Source organism: Sus scrofa, chromosome 9 (assembly GCF_000003025.6).
Source record: "Sus scrofa isolate TJ Tabasco breed Duroc chromosome 9, Sscrofa11.1, whole genome shotgun sequence".
Lineage (NCBI taxonomy): Eukaryota > Metazoa > Chordata > Mammalia > Artiodactyla > Suidae > Sus > Sus scrofa.
In genome coordinates, this window is record NC_010451.4 from 66,652,846 (window position 1) to 66,666,258 (window position 13,413).

At 46.8% G+C, this 13,413-nt stretch overlaps 1 protein-coding gene across 2 annotated transcripts in view; it reads right to left on the reverse strand.

Moving 5' to 3' along the window:
- The window catches only part of RAB7B (RAB7B, member RAS oncogene family), a 30,399-nt gene extending 17,210 nt beyond the window's left edge, over positions 1 to 13,189 (reverse strand). Inside the window, exons 1-2 of one of the 2 annotated variants that reach the window (XM_003357412.4) lie at positions 12,760 to 13,189; positions 462 to 530 (exon numbers count right to left, since the gene is read on the reverse strand). In XM_003357412.4, coding sequence (XP_003357460.1) covers positions 462 to 514 — 53 coding nt within the window. In that variant the 5' untranslated portion in view covers positions 515 to 530; positions 12,760 to 13,189. Of the gene's footprint in view, positions 1 to 461; positions 531 to 773; positions 955 to 12,759 lie in introns of those variants that run through there. The other variant, XM_005667540.3, reaches the window with a different exon arrangement.

Consider the following 13,413-nt stretch of genomic DNA (forward strand, 5'->3'; position numbering starts at 1 on the left):
AACCAGACACATGTGAACACATATGGCAAACACACACACACACACATCCATACCATTCTCAACATCTTCCTCCCATCTCTCCCTGGGATTTTGAAATTATAACATTTGCAGTTAGAGTAGCAAGGGACGAAGGAATGGCCTCTAGAAGTGGGGACCTGAGTGAGCAGAGAAGTTTGCGGAGGGCTGAGGCTTCACAGCAAAAGGGTCAGGTCCTCACTGTATGTGACAGGCGCTGGGAGGGCAGATAGAGGCCAGGTGGTCGCCTAATTCACACAGCTAATCACTGAGCAGTTACTGCAGAGCTGGGACCAGAAACCGGTAGCCAACTTCCAGGCTCTTGCTCCCATCTGATAGCTCCCTTCCTTGGGGTGGGTGCCTTCCCTGGTGTCACTCTGAATCAGAAAGGGACCCACGGGAGGGCTGCTTCCCAACCCCCAGACCCGGAGCCGATCTTGGCTTACCCCAGGGCTCCAATGATGATGAGCTTGAGGTCCACCTTCTTCCGAGGATTCATGGAGGGGCTTCGGAGCCTGTAGGAAAACAGAAGTCATCCACGTGATGGCCAGAGTTCCCTATAGCCAGGGCCACTGAGGCTGGCCTCTGCTTTCTCCTCCTTGCGTGCAGATCCCTGCCCTGGGCCTGGGCTCAGGTGGGGTGGTTCTTCAAAAGAAGCAGATGACTCAGCACCCCTTACACACCCATTCCCTCGGGTCCCCTGGGGGTCTCCTCAAGGCCGGAAAAATGGTGGCCCCACAGGACACAGTGCTTCTCACCTTTTAACCCGCCCTGCTCTGGAGGCAGCCTGGAGCACCAAGAAGGCCAGATTGGACTGAACAGAGGCCTTGCAGTTAGTCAAAGCCTGGAGCCAGGGATGGAGGGCAGTGTGGGAAGAGGGGATGGGGGTGGGACAAGGGGTCCATTGTTAGGGCTGCTGAGAGGCTTTGGATGGAAGAGTGCCCCTCCCCCAGCCCGAGGTGTTGCTGCATTGACAGAATCAAAAGCCTCTTCTCTGATGCAGCTGCTGGGGGTGTAATGGGTGCATGTTTCTGGAAAGCTGCTTGGCAGCAAGTATTGAGAGCCTTAAAAATGTCCCTGCCTTCCACTTCTAGGAATTTGCCCTAAAAAAAAAAAAATCTGAAATGTGGCAAAGACTTGTTCAAGAATGTTCTTCCCCAGGATTGTTTATAAACATCCAATAATACACAAGCGGCTAAATAATCGTGGCGCACAATGAACCATTAAGCAGTCATTAGAATGGAGTTTGTGAGCGAATTACAATAATGCGGGCACATGCTAAGGCCATAGGACTCAAATGAACAACAGAAGACACTAAACCATACATACCATACCCCCCTCCAAGTATTGAAATGAATTCCTCCTTACATGGAAAATGGTTTAGGAAAAAAATACTAAAAATGTCGGTTAATTCTGGGTGGTAGGAAACTATATGATTTTAGTTTTGTTCTCTGTGCTTTTTAGTATGTTCCAATTTTTTTTTGCAACAAAACATGTCAAACATGTATTGTTGCTACAAGAGAAAAATAGTTATATGTGATATATATATATATATATATATATATATATTTATTATTATTATTATTATTTGCTTTTAGGGCCACACTCATGGCATATGGAGGGAGGTTCCCAGGCTAGGGGTCTCATCGGAGCTGCAGCTGCCAGCCTACACCACAGCCACAGCAACGCCAGATCTGAGCCACTTCTGTGACCTACACCACAGCTCACAGCAATGCCGGATCCTTAACCCACTGAGCAAGGCCGGGGATCGAATCCGAAACATCATGGTTCCTTGTCAGATTCGTTTCCACTGCACCACAACAGGAACTCCCTAGCATTATTATTTTAACAACATAACCGTCTCAGAGAATTGTGCTTAACTGGCTCTTTGCATCCACCCTCACATGTACACATATACTCACTATTCTCAACTCTTAGGTCTTCTAAGCTTGGATGCACTAGACATACTGAGTTAACCTTGATTGATTGATTGATTGATTGATTGATTGATATTTTGCTTTTTAGGGCCACATCCACAGCATGTGGAAGTTCCCAGGCTAGTTCTGAGCCGCATCTGTGACCTACACCACAGCTCACGGCAAGGCCGGCTCCTTAACCCACATCCTCATCGATACTAGTTGGATTCGTTTCCACAGGGACACAAAGCGAACTCCAGTTAACCTTGATCTAACTCTGCTTGGCTGAGGTGTCAAAAGTTGGCTCGGCTGAGCTTACCTAGTACTGGATGCCAACTAAAAATTGGCACTTGCCATCTGCCTCTGTAAGGGTTAGGTCCCTAGCCACTGCAGCCACTAGCCTTCAACACCCCCTGAAAGGGATTCAGGATAGAGATCAGGAACAAGGCACTCTGTGCTCTGGGAAACACTAGAAGAACAGGCCTGCAGGAGTTCCTGTTGTGGCACAGTGGTTAACGAATCCAACTAGGAACCATGAGGTTGCGAGTTCGATCCCTGGCCTTGCTCAGTGGGTTAAGGGTCCGGCGTTGCTGTGGCTGTGGTATAGGCCGGCAGCTACAGCTCTGATTAGACCTCTAGCCTGGGAACCTCCATGTGCCATGGGAGCGGTCCTAGAAAAGGCAAAAAAAAAAAAAAAAAAAAAAAAAAGAACAGGCCTGCAGATAAGATAAGTAGATATTTTCAGAAGATTTTATGAGTCCAACTCTTGCATCTCCTGGTATCTAGAAAAGCACTAAAGTGATCAGTGGTGACTTTGGCTTCTTGTGACTAGCAGCAAGCCTCTGCCAAAATGTGTGCTTGATGGCATTTACTCCCCATTCACTAAAATTGTATATAATAACTGACTTCCCCCTCTATCTCTTTGGAGCCAATACCTCAGAACTAGCTGAGAATCTGCTCCCTGGCCATAGTCCTCATTTTGCTCCTAATAAAACTTAACATGCTGTGCTTTTTTTTTTCCCCCGGACAAAGCTCCAAATTGGATGCCCTGAGGTGTTGATTCTAGTTGTCAACTTTGTTACTGTGTAACTTTGGGCCAGTTACTTCCTTTCTTAGAGTTTTGGCTTTCCAACTAGAGAATGAGCCATTTGGGCCCCAAAGACCCAAAGGCCCTTCTGGCCGAAGATGTTTTATTGGAGCAATTCCTGCTGCAGCGTGGTGGGTTAAGCATCTGACTGCAGTCACTGCAGAGGGGCAGGTTCGATCCCTGGCCCAGTGCAGTTCAGCAAAAGGATCGCCTCATCTGTGGCATGGGGTCGCAGCTGCAGCTCAGATTCAGTTCCTGGGCTGGGCACTTCCATCTGCCTTGGGTGTGGCCATAAAAAAGAAAAGAAAAGAAAAATCCTTTATCTGCTTTATCTACTGGTGTTGTAACTCACTGAGCCTGAGAGGCTTGCCTGGGGGGTAGTGCCTAGGTATTACCGAGTTAAAACAGAAACTCCCAGAGGCTTTGGACGGTTCGTCCCTCCCATCCCACGAGCCATGTCGTGACCCAAAAGTGATTTGAGACTCTGCTTAGGGCTGCCTGGCCCAGGGGCCAGAGTTGGTGGCACTGGACCATCCACTATAACCCAGGAGGGCTAGATCAGCATGGTGGGCAGAAGGTCTTGATTGCCCATGCATTCCTTCAGCAAATGCCTACATGTCTACTGCATGCCAAGCTGTGCACTAGACATTGGGAGGAGCAAAAATATGAAGGAAATAGAAGCCCATTCCAGGGAGTCATCATGGGAGAAAGGACAAGGACAGGGGCTGAGTGATTATAATAGAGAGAAAGTGTGAAGTGCCCAACAGAGGCTCAGAGAAAGTGCTGAGGGGGTTCAGGGCTGGGGGAGAAGGCAGCAAGTCAACTGGGCTCTGAAGAAATGACAATGTGATTGGGGGTGATATTTCAGAGGAGGGAATGAAATGATCAAAACTCTGGGAACGGGAGAGTGGAGAAGGTAGATGGTTTGCTTCAGGCAAGGGTGAGGTGAAGGGTGTGGAAAGAGAAAATCTAGAGAAGAAACAAAGGTGAGCCATGCATTGGCTGATTATTAGAGAAATGCCAATCAAAACTACAGTAAGGGATCTCCTCACTCAGGTCAGAATAGTCATCATTAAAAAGTCAACAAATAACAAATGCGGGAGAAGGTGTGGAAGAAAGAAACTTCCTACACTGTTGATGAAATGTAAATTGGTACGGCCACCATGAAACACAGTATGAAGTTTCCTTGAAAAACTAAAAATAGGTTTTCCATATGATACAGCAATACCACACATACCCACACAATCCACACATTATCCAGACAAAACTACAATTCAAAAAGATACACATATCCCTATTTTTATAGCAGCACTACTTACAATAGCCAAGACATGGAAACAACCTAAATATCCATTGACAGATGAATGGATAAAAAAAGATATGGGACACATATATGATGGAGTATTACTCAGCCATCAGAAAGAATGAAATAATGCCATTTACAGCCACATGGATGGAGCTAGAGATTATCATATTAAATGAAGTAAGTCAGAAAGAGAAAAACAAATAGCGTATGATAATACTTCTGTGTGGAATCTAAAATATGACACAAATGAAAATATCTACAAAACACAAATCACAGATATGGACAACAGATTTGTAGCTGTCAAGGTGGAGGTGGGGTTGGGGAGGGAAGGACTGGGAGTTTGGGATTAGCAGATCCAAACTATTATATATAGAATGGATACACAACATTCTATTATATATAGAATGGTCCTACTGTAGAACACAGGGAACTATATTTGCTATCCTGTGATAAACCATAATGGGAAAGAATATGAAAAATAATGTATAGGTAGGGAGCTCCCGTCGTGGCTCAGCAGTTAATGAACCCAACTAGCATCCGTGAGGATGGGGGTTCGATCCCTGGCCTCACTCAGTGGGTTAAGGATCCAATGTTGCTGAGGCTGTGGCGCTGTGGACCTCTAGCCTGGGAAGCTCCATATGCCTCAATGGGGTCCAAAAAAAAAAAAAATGTATATGTATATGTATGTATAACTGAATCACTTTGCAACACAGGAGGAATTAACCCACTGGTGTAAATCTACTATACTTCAATAACACTTAAAAATAAATAAAAGTGGACTTAAAATAATCATACCATTTCTGGAAAAAAAAGAAGGCTTGTGAATATCAGACCAAGGATCCTGTCATTCATTCATTCATTCATCAAACAATTCCTACACTTCAGACCCACAGAGGATGAGAATACAAAGTATTAACCAGGGCTGATATTTTGCAATGGGTGTCACTGCCCACAAGGAAACCAGTCAAGGGACAAGTGACTCAGAAGCTCCTGAAAGGCACATGTCCTAAGCATTAATTAGAGCAATGGTGAGCCCTTTTCTAAAGGCTTTGGTACAACAAACTAACTTAGCATCATAAGCCAATACAGTGCCCTAGAGAGGAAGTCAGAACAAAAGGGAGAAAGGAGAAGTGGGAAAGGAACTAGCACTGGCCGAGCACCTGCAGGGGGTTGTTCTGGGTGCTCTGTAGAGCTTAGGGAATCAGAGGGCCCAATAGCCCTTTGGGAGGCCAAGAGAAGCTAAGTCACTCGTGAGCATCTAAGGCCACATGCAATGTACAGATGAGCCAACGTGTGCATCCAAGGCCAGAGAAGGCGGCTCTGTGCCATGTTGCTCCTTGACCTCCTGAGTTTGAACCCATAGAATCTGTGTGCACAGAAGCCCAAGAGAACCCTAGTAGAGCTGTAGGAGATGGAGGGAAAGGGACAGAAGCCCCAGTGGAAGTGGAGGGAATGGGCTGCTAAATAGGAGCTGTTGTGTGAGGACTGACCACAGGGCTCAAGATCGAGCATCCTGAGGTGGAAGGGAGTGGGGTCCCACGTAGCCATGTGGAGTTGTCAACACTCCCACTATAAGCTAATATTTACTTGCCTGGCATTGTGCAGAGGACTTCGCAAATAGGCAAATAAACATTATGCATATCATTGTGAGGTTAATGGATGAATATACTGTTATACTACATTTAACATACATCATATGTCATTATAATACATTTACTGGCACAAATTAAGGGCTTAAGCAATGTTAGCTTTTTTTTTTTTTTTTTTTTTTTTTTTGCTTTTTAGGGCCACACCCATGACACATGGAGGTTCCCAGGCTAGGGGTTGAATCGGAGCTATAGCTGCCATCCACAGCCACAGCAATGCAGGATCCAAACCACGTCTGCAACCCACACCACAGCTCATGGCAATGCCAGAGCCTTAACCCACTGAGCGAGGCCAGGGATCGAACCAGCAACCTCAAGTTTCCTCGTCAGATTCATTCCCTCTGCGTCATGACAGGAACTCCCAATGTTAGCTCTTTTGTGACTATGACTAGCGCAGAAAAATAGCCTGTGGGATTGACACTATTCTTATCTCTATTTTGCCACTGAAGGAACAGGTGTTTAGAGAAATCAAGTATGTAGTTCCGCTCTCAGAGCACAGCCTGGGGGTGGTAGAGCTGGGTTTTGAACCCAGGCTTAACTCCAGAGACCACACTCTTTAGCTGCTAGGTCCTACTGCCGTCTGTGAAATTAAATGAGGATCACACACCCTGCACTTAGTACCGGTGCCAGAGAGGCTCTGGGGCTGGAAGGTTTGGGTTGGACAGGGCAGCAGAGCTGGTGTGCATATGAAAGGAAAGCTGAGGGGGAGGGTGGGGGAGGTGGATTGTGCGCGTGTGTAAGAGGCTCACTATCCACTGCGTGGAAAGCACTCTGCAGAGGATCGGAGACAGCACAGAGCATCAAAGCTGGTGAAGAATACAAATAAGTAACCACTAGAGATCTCGGAAATGATAAGTAGTAAGATTTGAGAGATTCTCGACCTCACTAAATTTTTTTTTTTTTTTGGCCTAAGAGTCTTTTTATTTAAAAAAAAAAATATATATATATATATATTTATATATATATATATATATTTGTCTTTTTTTTGCCAGTTCTAGGGCCGCTTCTGAGGCATATGGAAGTTCTCAGGTTAGGGGTCTAATCGGAGCTGTAGCTGCCGGCCTACACCAGAGCCACAGCAACGCGGGATCCGAACCACGTCTGCAACCTACACCACAGCTCACGGCAACGCCGGATTCTTAACCCACCGAGTGAGGCCAGGGATGGAACCTGCAACCTCATGGTTCCTGGTTGGATTCGTAACCACTGAGCCACGACGGGAACGCCTTAAAATATTTTTAAAATTCTTTTATTATACTGGATTTACAATGTTATGTCAATTTCTGCTATTATCCTCCATCATGTACTAATTTCTTTTTTTAATGGCTGCACCCACAGTGTATGGAAGTTCCCAGGCCAGGGACTGAATCCGAGCCTCAGCTGCTTGGACTCAATCTACGCCACAGCTGTGGCAACACAGGATCCTTAAACCCACTGCTGGGGGCTGGAGATCGAACTTGCACCTCCACAGCAACCTGAGCCGCTCTCATCAGATTCCTAACCCACTTTGTCACTTTGTCACTTTGTCACAGCAAGAATTCCTCAACTTTACTAACTTTTAAGGCCATATGAAGTTAAAAATTACCTTTTTTTTTTTTTTGTCTTTTTTAACCCACCAGAGTGGCAAAAGTCAATAAAGTTGATGATAATAGTGTTGACAGGTAGTGGAAACATTCTTGTTTATTGCCTATAAATTGGCACCATCTTTTTCATCTCTCTTTTTTTTTTTAGGACCACACCTGAAGCATATGGAAGTTCCCAGGGGAATGGGAGGGGTTGAATCTGAGCTACAGCTGCTGGCCTACACCATAGCCAGAGCAACTTGGGATCCAAGCTGAGTCTGTGACCTACACCACAGCTCACAGCAACACCGGATCCTTAACCCACTGAGCAAGGCCAGGGATCGAACCTGCCACATTATGGTTCCCAGTCAGATTCGTTTACTACTGAGCCTCGACAGGAGTTCTGGCACCATTTTTTTTGGAGGACAATTTTACAGTATCAAAGTTTAATATGCATATACTCTAGATTGTAATTCTAGAGCTTTATCCAACAGAAATACACATATATTCAAACATGCATTTTTACAAAGATGATTGCAGAACATTGTAACGTAAATGTCTATTAGTAAGAGATTCTCTGCATAAATTATGATCCATGTGTACTCTGGAAAACCAGGCAGTTTTAAAAAGAGTGAATAACAATGTGGAAAAATATAATAACTTAAGTAATATAAATCACCGAATATTTTGTACAGTATGATCTCAGTCATATAAAAACAAACAACACTATGTGTGTGACTACATGTTTAATATTATATTTAGGCTTATCCTATATACACAGAAAGCTATGGATAGATACACACTAAATGACTAATAGAAGGTGGAAAAGCCTAGATTAGAGGCTAGGCACTGTTTTTATTTTATATACGTCTTGTGTTCAAATTTGTTACACAAGTCTAAGTTGTTACTCTAATTAAGAATATCAAATAAAGACAGCATTTCTTTAAAAAGATCATGTGGATGGATGGCTGCCCAAAGTCATCGCAGTGTGACTTCCTGATAGGACAAGTCATTTTTGCATCTGGGACAGGAGAAGGAGGCCTCCTGAGACCACGGATGGAATGATCATGAGTTTTGGAGTCAGAGTTCTCATCCCAGCTCCATATGTTCGTGACCTTGCTTAATCTTGATGAGTCTCTTTTCTCATGGAAAAAATGGTCTCCATTCATGGCTATGGCTGATTCTGCAGGGTGGTATTGCCCTGTTCTTATAGCAAATTGGAAAGACCCAGATAAATGGTTAACCGTGGAAGGGGAGGGACAGAGAACTGTTTTGTGTTGCCTGCCACTTTCTGTGGTGTAAATACTCCCATCATGGCTAATTTCAAGTTACCAGTGTGGAGCCTGCTCCAGTACATTATAGAAAAACCTCAAATCTCATTGAATCTAACCTCCCACTCAGTGCTTGAGCCCTCTCCACCATGTTCATGGAAAGATGGTGTCAGAAGTGCCCCTATGGAACTTCTTCCCTCTACTGGTGTGGATTTCTCCTGGAGGCCACAGAAAGAATGCTCAGTTCTTTGGCTACATGCTAACCTTCTGAGGTTTATAGTCTTCTCTTTGAGGTTTTTTTTTTTTTTTTTTTTGTCTTTTCTAGGGCTGCACTTGCAGCACATGGAGGTTCCCAGGCTAGGGGTAGAATCAGAGCTGTAGCCACCAGCCTACACCACAGCCACCGCAATGCCAGATCCAAGCCACATCTGCGACCTACACCACAGCTCACGGCAACGCCGAATCCTTTACCCACTGAGTGAGGCCAGGGATCGACCCTGCAGCCTCATGGTTCCTAGTCAGATTCATTAACCACTGAGCCACAACAGGAACTCCTTCTCTTTGAGTTTTACTTGAGTCTTTTCTTCCCCAGATCCTTTGAACTCACCTCAGCTTTGACTCTGAGCTCCCCTTACCCAACACCAACCTGGTCCTTCCCCTGGATGCACCCTCAAAGTGGGCTGCCGCTGCAGAGCTCCCCACCACACTGCCAGGGTGCAGCTCTTTCCTGACACTGCTATTTACAGTAGTCTGTCTCTCTCTCCCCTTCTCCACCACCATGGAGACTTGACTCTGTTCCTCACCATGCCTTCTCACAAGACATTCAGGATCAAGCCAATCCTGGCCAAGAAACAAAAGCAGAATTGGCCCATTCCCCCAATGGATTCGCATGAAAACTGGTAATAAAATCAGATATGACTCCAAGAGGAGACACTGGAGAAGAACCAAGCTGGGTCTATAAGGAATCACACATGAGATGATAGCCACACAGCTGCTGTATCAAGGCCACTAGCATCTAGCCAGAGACATCACCCCTATCTGGACCGCTGGACATATTCTACTGGGAAAACGATTTTTTTTTTTTTTTCTTTTTCAGGGATGAACCTGTGGCACATGGAAGTTCCTAGGCTAGGGGTCTAAGACGAGCTACAGCTGCCAGCCTACACCGCAGCCATGGCAATGCAGGATCCGAACCACGTCTATGACCTACACGGAGCTCAACTGAATGGGGCCAGGGATTGGACCCACATCGTCATGGATACTAGTTGGGTTCGAAACCTGCTGAGCCTCAAGAGGAACTCTGGGAAAGTGATCTTTTTTCTTTGTTTCTATGCTTCTGCACTAATAGGTTGGTGCAGTAATAAATATGTGAGCTCTTTTGTTTGAAAAATAAAATAAAATAGCCTGGTCTTTGGTCCCAGGATAATTAGCTGCAAAAAGGTGACCAGGACTGTGTCAGTGGCAACAGGGTGTGGCCTGGGTGTAGGCACTGGCTGAGCTCATCAAAGCATGTGTAGATTTCAGACTGTGACTGAAATCCCTTTTCAGGTCCTCCGGGCTCTGCCCTTGGCTGGGCTTTGGCCAAGGCTGTCTTTTTTAGCCTCCTCCCTCCCATGCTGACTCAGATGCATTCTCCTAGAGGCCAGACTGAGTCATCACCCTCCACTGTTAAATAACAGTGAAAAGCAGGTGTGGAATGCAGGGTCCCCCTTCAGCCAGCCCAGGTCCCCATTGAGCAGAATCTGCCGGGGACTCATCTCTAGCACACGTGACTAACGCTTCATCCCCTCTTGCCAGGCCGTACTTCTAAGCCCTGGCCTTGCCCATCTGCCAAAGCTGTAGCTCAGTGCCCAGGGAGGAAGAAAGACTGAGTTGATGCTCCCTAAGTACCACCTTTTTTTTTTTTTTTTAATGTTCTCACCTGTGGAAGTTCCTGGGCCAGGGATCAAATCTGAGCCGCCGCTGTGATCTATGCTGCAGCTTGTGGCAACACCTGTATTCTTTGACCCACTGTGCAGGGTCTGGGATCAAACCTGCACTTCTGCAGTGACCTGAGCTGCTTCAGTCGGATTCTTAACCCACTGTGCCCTAGCGGGAGCTCCCTCTAGAATTTGTTTTGAAGTCGGTCTTCTAAGAACTCTTGCACCTGCTTTGCTTTCACCTTCCCACTCCCTTCGCTACCTTGCTGCCCCCAGCCAGGACTGGACATAGTCTTCTGCCTCGTTTGTGTTGGGTGAGGTGTCATTTCTGCTGCCAAGGAGGAAAGGTAAAGGGCAGCGAGCAGAGGCAGAGGAGAATTCTGAAGCAGGCAGGGCTCCCCCTCCACCCTATCTTATCTCATGTCAATGCCTCCGCTCCCTGCTCCCACGCCTTGGAGAAGGACAAATGCATCCACCCTAAATCATAATGGGATTTACAGTCTTGGGAGTAAGTCTGTCTTTGAAAACAGGCTACCTGGGCAGTACAAGTCTTTATTGCCTCTCAGGGAGGCTTACAAGCCTGCTTCACCCACCTAAATCCCAGCAAGTTTAGACATGCTCCCACTGGGAACCCACAGCCCTGGTTTCAGGAGGCTCAGCACGCCTATTCTTTTAAGTTCTTTGTAGGTATTAGTCCTATCTTCCCAAATGGACTGTCAGTGCCCAGAGGGCAGGACAGTGCCTCAAACCTCAGTATCCCTTCAAAGAGCTTTTTTTTTTTTTTTTTTTTTTTTGGCAGCCACGCGGCATTTAGAGTTCCCAGGCCAGGGATCAGATCCGAGCTATAGTTGTGACCTAGCTGCAGCTTTAATCCATGCACCAGGCCAGGGGTCAAACTTGTGTCCTGGTGCTGCAAAGATGCAGCTGAACCTGTTGCGCCACAGCAGGAACTCCTATGCTGAGAATATTGAGTCTTCAATAAGTAGTCATGCATTTGTCCATCCCCATTCATCCATCCATCCATCTACCTTTCTGTCCATCCATCTATCCATCCATCCCTCCTTCCATCTAGCTTATGGACTGCATTGCCTACCATGCATCAACACTAGGTAGGTCTGAAGATATAGAGAAATTACTATCTCCATGGGACTTGTGTGGTGGGGGTGCTAAGTCCAAAGAAATTATTTTAATTAATATAAATGCCTAGGAGTTCCCGTCGTGGCGCAGTGGTTAACGAATCCGACTAGGAACCTGCCCTTGCTCAGTGGGTTAACGATCCGGCGTTGCCGTGAGCTGTGGTGTAGGTTGCAGACGTGGCTCGGATCCCGCGTTGCTGTGGCTCTGGCGTAGGCCAGTGGCTACGGCTCTGATTGGACCCCTAGCCTGGGAACCTACATATGCCGTGGGAGCAGCCCAAGAAATAGCAAATAAATAAATAAATAAATAAATAAATAAATGCCTAGGAATTATAGGACACTTTGTAGTTAACGAAATGCCATCATTTCGTTAACTGGATTCCAGAGTTAAGTGGATTCCAGAGTTAAGTGGATTCCAGAGTTAAGTGGATTCCAGAGTCAGAAACAACTAACAAGTTTGTGACAAGCTAAGACTAAAACCCAGATCAGTCCAACTTCTTTCCTTGGCTCTCCTAGCACCGCAGGGCTGTGATGAGAGGCATGTATGATTTAGAACAAGAGGGACACTTCCCTACTCAAGGGGTTTCTGCTTCCCAATGAGACCCTTTGGTTGACCTGATTCCATCCCAGGAGGTGCCCTGTCAAAGCGGCAAGGGGACGCTGGGTCCTAGCAGGACCCAGCCCTGCTGAAGGGCTCCCTTCTGGCCCGCCCTCCTCTGACTGTCCTGGCAGCTGCATCGTTTTGCTGGAGCCCCGAGCTGGCCCCTGACTCAGGGGCTGGGCAGGGAGTCCTTTCTGCCTTGGCTTGTGCCACGCTCTGGGAGTTTCTGGGGGTCTTAGGGCCAGATTCTAAGCCTCCCTTACCTCCATTCCTCCCCACAACCTCCCCAAACCCAAATACCTCTGGTGCTGCTGGAACAGACAGGAACCAAGAAAAGTTTCCAGGGCCCTTTCAGCTTCCAAAGGCAGGCGGGGGTTCTCTCTGTGTTGTGGGGGGCGGGGGGGGGTCTCCTCTTAAAACGACGCTCTCAGCCGGGTCAGAGGCAAAAGGCTTTGGGAGTAAAAAAGGGAGTTTGGTGAGACCCAGCCACTTCCTTCTGAGTTTTCCTCTTCTCTCTCTCATGCACGAACTTGGGAAGGTTGCAAAAGAGGCTGGGCGGGGGTGACCTCAGCCATGTGGGTGGAGGGGGTGGGGTGGAATGGAAAAGCAAGACTTCGGAGCTAGCTGGATTTGGGGCACCGTGAGAATTTAGTTTACAAGGTTTCTGTCCCCCCGGGGGTAATAAGGGCTGGAAGGCAGGGGATGGGACCTTGCAGGTTAGAGGTTCTGCATCGTAACACGTGGGCTTGTGGGCACCTTAAAAAGCCTCTGGCTGGTTTTAGGAACTTCTGCCTCTGCTGCTGGAAGCCACCCAATAAAGGGGCCCTTTTGCTTGTTGAATTAACAGACTCCTATGTGTAACAGATTCCATCCTGCCATCAGCCTGGTAGGGAGAGTTTCTTGTCCTCATGCCCCCCCCCTCTCTCTCACACACACACACACACACACAGAGGC